Source organism: Gouania willdenowi, chromosome 5, assembly GCF_900634775.1.
Source record: "Gouania willdenowi chromosome 5, fGouWil2.1, whole genome shotgun sequence".
Taxonomy (NCBI): Eukaryota; Metazoa; Chordata; class Actinopteri; order Blenniiformes; family Gobiesocidae; genus Gouania; species Gouania willdenowi.
Window position 1 is genome coordinate 16,426,199 of NC_041048.1, and position 6,980 is coordinate 16,433,178.

General features: G+C 37.9%; 1 protein-coding gene across 1 annotated transcript in view; it reads left to right on the forward strand.

The window, feature by feature from the left end:
* Nucleotides 1–6,374, forward strand: part of kcnb1 (potassium voltage-gated channel, Shab-related subfamily, member 1) — a 43,369-nt gene extending 36,995 nt beyond the window's left edge. Inside the window, exon 3 of the mRNA XM_028447687.1 lies at nucleotides 1,141–6,374. Coding sequence (XP_028303488.1) covers nucleotides 1,141–3,060 — 1,920 coding nt within the window. The 3' untranslated portion in view covers nucleotides 3,061–6,374. The remainder of the gene's footprint in view (nucleotides 1–1,140) is intronic.
* Nucleotides 6,375–6,980: the final 606 nt, after the last annotated feature.

Here is a 6,980-nt window from a genome sequence, read left to right on the forward strand (position 1 = left end):
GTTATTTTTTTTTATATTTGTCAGAGGATTATTAGAATAAAATACTTATAAGCAATGCACTTTCATAAATTACATGATTGGTTCTCCTGCCAGTAGAGCAAATCTACAAAGCCACAGGTCCAACAGGATTTTTGATAAGCTTGTTTTAACACCTTGCTTCTCTTACCAACTCTACTCCGCGTTAACTGTGTTCCGGAAGGCGGGGCTGTGTTCTTTGTGTAGCTTGATTCTTCTTGACTGCAGTTAATTGACTATATCAACTATAAATCAAGGCTAGGTCTGTGCTTGGGGTGGCCTATGAAATTTCATTTCCCCGATCATCTTTTTGTGCAAAACATATCTTCAATTTATTTGTCTGGATTTTGTAAAGAAAATGTGTTTGTTTTTTTTTGTTTTTGTTGTTTGGAGTAAACCATTGTGGGTGACCATGGACTGGAGTTGACATGTATGGGTTAGTTCACATTTTACTTTACAATTTAATATAGGGAAGCTTTCTGGTCTCAATACCTCATTTTCTAAGAAAGAGAAGAGAGCATTCATTTGATATTTCTAAAGTTGGACATTTTGAATTTGTCAAATCTATTTCTCTGTCTACTTCTGATCCGATGTGGGATGCTGTGACTACTTTAGTCTTGTTTACAGTAAACAGTAGTGTCCACTCATAACCACTCACTCTGTTGGAAAGCCTGATGAGGGAGTCATGAATAAATAACTAGCTAAAGTCAATTCGATCCATTAGTTCTCAGCCAATCAGAAATTCCATGGCCTTTATCAAAGGTTTATTTGGGCTTCAAGATTATTAGGATTCACACAGTGTCTGTAGTTTTGTACTGAAAACAAAACCTGTATCCAATAATTTACAAGGTTCAATTGTTGATTATTTGGAATTAGTGCATAGTGTATTTGAAAATACCAAACATTTTGTACAAAAAATGCTGTTTTTGCTAAATAACTTGATAAAAGTTTATAATGACTAAAATCTACACAAAACCATTGAGAATGTATTTTTCTGTTCAGTGTTTTGCTTTTTTGATGTGAATTTCAATACTCCCCTAAAAAAGATTTGTGTGTCTATAAAATGTTTATTGAGAGTCCTGCATGGTATTCCAGTGATTTACAACTTGTCATTTTGCATTTCAGATCTTGGCCATCATCTCAATTCTCTTCATTGTGCTGTCCACAATCGCCTTGTCTCTGAACACCCTCCCTGAGCTGCAGGATACAGATGAGTTTGGCCAGCCGACAGACAACCCTAAACTGGCCCACGTGGAGGCTGTGTGTATTGCTTGGTTTACCATGGAGTACCTGCTTCGTTTCCTCTCCTCCCCCAACAAATGGAAGTTCTTCAAGGGACCCCTGAATGTCATAGACTTGTTGGCTATCCTGCCCTATTATGTCACAATTTTCTTGACAGAATCTAACAAGAGTGTGTTGCAGTTTCAAAACGTTCGTCGAGTTGTGCAAATCTTTCGTATCATGCGTATCCTACGTATTCTTAAGTTGGCTCGTCACTCAACGGGTCTTCAGTCTCTGGGTTTCACCCTCAGGAGGAGTTACAATGAGTTGGGTCTGCTCATTCTTTTTCTGGCAATGGGCATCATGATCTTCTCCAGTTTGGTATTTTTTGCTGAAAAAGATGAAGAAGACACAAAGTTTAAAAGCATTCCAGCTTCTTTCTGGTGGGCCACTATTACAATGACTACAGTTGGTTATGGTGATATTTATCCTAAAACTCTCTTGGGAAAGATTGTGGGGGGTTTGTGCTGTATAGCTGGAGTACTTGTGATTGCCCTTCCTATACCTATTATTGTAAACAACTTCTCAGAATTCTACAAGGAGCAGAAAAGGCAAGAAAAAGCACTTAAAAGACGTGAAGCCCTCGATAGGGCAAAACGAAATGGTAGCATTGTTTCAATGAACTTGAAAGAAGCTTTTGCTCGCAGTGCAGAACTAATGGACGTTGTGGTTGAGAAAAGTGGGGGGCCAAATGCCAACCACCTTTCTCCAAGTCATTGGAAATGGAACTCCAAGAGAGCAGCCTCAGAGACAAGCTCCAACCGTTCTTTCAACATGCAGGAGTTGGGTTCCCCCAGTAAGGTCAGAGTGACCAGTCCACAGAGATTAAATGTTCAGAAGCTTGAGGAGATGTATAACCAGATGGCAAAGACGCAGTCACAACCCAACCTCAACGCTAAAGATAAAAGCTCCAGAGGAGGTAAACAAAGAGACGTGATTGAGTTGGGGGCGATTCAAGATCATAGTCCATCAGTGTTTGGAGCAAGGGAGGGAGTTGGGGATATGAAAAGCTTGTCCAGCATTGATAGCTACATTAGTTGTGCTACAGACTTTCAAGAGAATCCCCGCTTGCCTCTCAGTCCTGCTTTGGAATCTGGTCATCAGGAAAGTAATTGCTTCTTGTATGGTCCAGCCACAAATTTGTCCCAGCAAGCCAATGCAAAATCAGGTCAGCAAACCACAGGGGATCGTGATCCCATACTGACGCCTATGTCTGCCACAAAGTCCTTATGCTCAGAGAGTGCAAGAAGATTTTTCTTTTCTAGGAATTCCTCAAAAACCATTTATCCCAAAGGGGGCAGTCGTAGTGATGCGGAGTCAGGGCTGTCACCACTTTCAGACAGTTCAGTAGTGTCAGACCACTCACTGTTAAGCACTGAAATATCTGTCTACACCACAGCAAGCAGCGGGACCCCACCAAAGTCCCCAGAAAGCACTGCCCTGACTGTCTTCACTTTCCATGACTCGTCCATCAGCAAATACATTGATGCTGATACAGATGATGATGAGCATCACCGCGACCTGTCAGACAGTAGCCCCTCTGGACATCTTCTGGCTAGCGCAAGCTCGAAATGCAGCATCACGAAAAATTATCAGAGAGGCACTAACCATTTAGAGGCAGCCCAAAAAGTGTTGGGCCAGAATTGTTTGTTTCCCCTTGAAGGGGTTCGAAGCAAAACTCATGAAAATCACATAGTACATGAGATAGCACGCAGACCAAAGGTTGAGAGGGGATTTCAAAAAACTGTGGATAAAAGCCTCTAATGCACACTTTAGGTCATACAGAAAAAATAAGGAACAGAGTGTTGTTGATAAAAACACTAAACAAGGTAGAACACTATAAGCTAGGTACTAAAGGGAACTGACAGACACACTGTCCATGGTTTCACAGAATACCAGAGCTTTTCATTATCCTAAAGGCTCAGGAGAAATGTAGTGAATACTCTGGGAGTAGAAAATATTCTCACAATAGGTGAATGTGACTGCCTGTCCTTTAGCCCGTTCCTGTCAGCGATGTTCCATGCCTCCCAAACAAAAGAGAACTACTTAGCAGCCCAAGAGAGTTTTGAATGATTCAAAGAGCACAGAGAAATTGAGCTAAGATATGTACCTTAAAGAAGGATGTTTGTAGAGTGAAGTGGGTTATCTCATCAATTGCCAACAAGGCGTACCCATGCATTCCAATTTCCTAACCCTGAGTTTCACTTTTCTGGTAAACTTGGTGACACAGGAATGGACCCCAAAGCCTATAAGATAACCACTATTCCTAAACCTGGCCTTAGTCATTCACATTTGTAAGATTGTGCAGGTCTGCTTGTGTGTGAAAAACAACATTATGGCAATTCATTTAAAATGTGTTATTCAGCTCATCTAAACAGATTTATTTTTATATTTAAAAAAAGGGAAAGTTGCTAATGGAAAGATGTAGTTCGCTTGTCTGTTATGTCATAGTTGTATGTGTAAAGTAAACCTGCTTTGGGTTCAGTTACCAAAGCTGTACTTGTGAGATGTCCTTATTCATCATACTATACAATGTTTTAGCACTTGCATCATTTCAAATAAAGATACAGTAGGACCAAGAAACATCGATACGTGTTAGCATACAATAATGAAAGAGCCAGATATAGCTGTATAATGAATAATAGATCAAATGGGATTATTGTATGCATGGAACACACTTTGATCAACCATATAATACACACACACACACACACACACACACACACACACACACACACACACAATATGTGTGTGTATGCGTGTGTGCATGTGCATGTGTGTGTGTGTAGGATTTTAAAGCCTCCATAAATATAGCCAAAGAGATTATGGAATCAATATTAATTAATGGTTTTTCAATATATATTTTAAGAATGGTTAAATTGTTAACATTTTTACTTAAAATACATCGGTTTTCTGTTTCAAATTATTTGCAAAAAAATCATTATTTTTAGCCCAATATCGCAAGTCCTTATTAAAATCATTAGCAATTTTACTACAAGGTTTATGTCACGTTGGGAATCCTAACAATAACAAACTAGTGGTTTAAGTAAAAGAGACACAGGGGCCGCTGTTGTTTCCATGATCCTTTTTTATACCCACCCATCTTAATACAATCTAAGGTTTACATTATTGGAATTTGTTATCGCACAATGTATCCCATTAAACATAGACCAACCAGCCTGCTGGTTCAACTCATGTTTATGCGTGCGTATGTGTGAGTGTGTGTGTGTGTGTGCATTATTTCATCCCATCAACAATACATTGTTACAACCACTTAAGATGAATCAAAACATCAATAAAACTTGCATAAATTGTTAATATCTCAATATTGTAGCTGATGACAGATGTGAAAATTTCCTAACAAAAAAAAGCGGATAGTCAAGATATGATGAGGAATACAGATACAAGAAAAAGACACAGGGGATGCACAAAATGATTAAAAGGTTGGAAGCCACTGTTCTGAGGAATGATGAAAGGTAACCCTTTAATTTGTGAAGTTTTCCTTGTGACTGTGTTTTAAATGATCAAAATCCCCCGAGCTGTTTATTGCTTTCTGTCCAAACTGAGATCTGTGTTCAAACAGTTTAGCATTAGCCTCTCTCGAGACAAAAGCTGGGTTTGACTGAGGTCTCGATTGGGTTTTGTCCAATTTTGTATGGATGCTATGTCAGCCCAGGTGAGGGATTTATTCTTAGGCAGTCAGATGATTTTTTTCACTGCTTTTTGTCGATAGTTATGTTTTGGCAGAATCTAACAAAGCTGGTCATGGATCTGTATCTTTCTAAATGGGCCGTCAATGCCTAACTTTAACCAGGATTAGCAGCACATCATGTTTACTCACCAAAACCGAGGTGCTTTACTGTGTGCTTTTTGGTTACAGACATTCTTTGGTCAGAACCTTTTAAGCTGTGCATGTGGAGAACACTTAATTCTGCAACTTTAGCCACATTCCCATACGACTACAATGCATGCAATCAACATCATTATTAAGTTTGATTCACTATCAATAAACAGAAAACAGGATTGTCTGATTTTTGAAAATGGTTCAATATAAATTTACCATTTATTGGCATTAATTGTTATGTTGAATAAGCGTCACTTTAATAGATGTTTTATTTGCTTTAAATAATTAAATAAAAAGAGTAACTTTGCACTCAATATATAAAGACATCTACCAAAACCTACTAACAAAATCCCACACAGTTGGAAAAGATAAGCTTGGAAAACCCTCTTTAAGATATAGTGATGCACTTCTGTTTCCATGGCGACGGCAGTTCTCTTTAAAGTCTGGCAAACTAAAGCAAGCATTCTGCATGCATTTAACATACGCTCTAAGACACATACAAGAACATGCATGCAAACATGCAAATATCTACTGCAGTCTCATGTAAGCGGATTCACAACTCAAAGTGCATATTTATGCGCACTATGTTAATGTGTGTTTTATGTTTCTGAATCCATGTTTTCATTTTTATTTTCTGACTTTAACCCACTTGGGACTTAATGCGATGCATTCCCAAGATCTGTTCACACTGGCTCTGGAAAAATGTGCAACTTAGAGAGACATTTTGAAAGTATACCAACTCATTTTCTTCCAAAATGTTGCAGCAGCATACTAGATGCTGTTCACTGTACACACTGTAACACTACTTTTAGCTTCTGTATTTGCTTACAGATGTGAGATGTACAGATGTTGTGAAAAAAAAAAAAAAAAGGCTATAATTTCCACACATGGAACAAAAAGTGCTTATAACAAACTAGATGCTTCTTGTCATGGCCCAGAAAGTTCAATCCAAAAAAACTTCAGTGGACATTTCCCAATGCAAAAATCGCTCCAACTATACGTACTATACTTTTTTGTTAGAAAATCCCCCACAAATTACAGAAAAATATTTGATTTCATTTTTTTTTTTACCTTGTCAGCACATGCTGTCGAAGGTCAACACTATGTGTAGTGCAATCTTTTCACGACAGCAATGCATTATTTAATATTGCAATGAAATAAATGAATTTATTTCATTGCATAACTGTGGTCATCACCAACCCTACGTAAGGAACGGTAAGAGAAAGTTTATTAAAGGGAGAATATAAAAAGAGAACTAGGTGAGGGAGAAGGGAACGGGGAAGAGGGAGTCAGGGTAGGACAATGGAAGGTTATAGTGTATAGTTGTGCATATTGTGCAGAAAACAAATTAAACAAAACAACAATTAAAAATCTGTCAATTCAGCATTTGCCAGAATAAGAAGGGAGGATGTAAAATGAACCAAGAAACTGAAATAGTGAAACATAGACTTATAGAAAAAGGTAATGTTAATTCAGGTGACCCTCAGAAAAACATACAATAATAGTAACTCCTGTATACTGTTACTCTTTGTTTGCTTTTGTTTGTTTTATTTTGCTCAAATAATAAGTTGTGAGCACAAGTTTAAATCTGTATTGTTTGATTCAAGTGTCTTTAGTGCACAGAATGTAAGATTCACTGCTATTATAATGAACCATTAACTAATAACTATTAACCATAGTCACATGCATCTAAATTTGAATATTAGACTCTTTGGTAAAGAGTGACACAATGTTAGGACCTCATCTGCTTTGCACTTTCTATTCCAACCTCTGTATCTCTGTAATGGAACCACACTGCCAACTAAATACACTTAGACAATGAATTTTTATGAAATTTGTC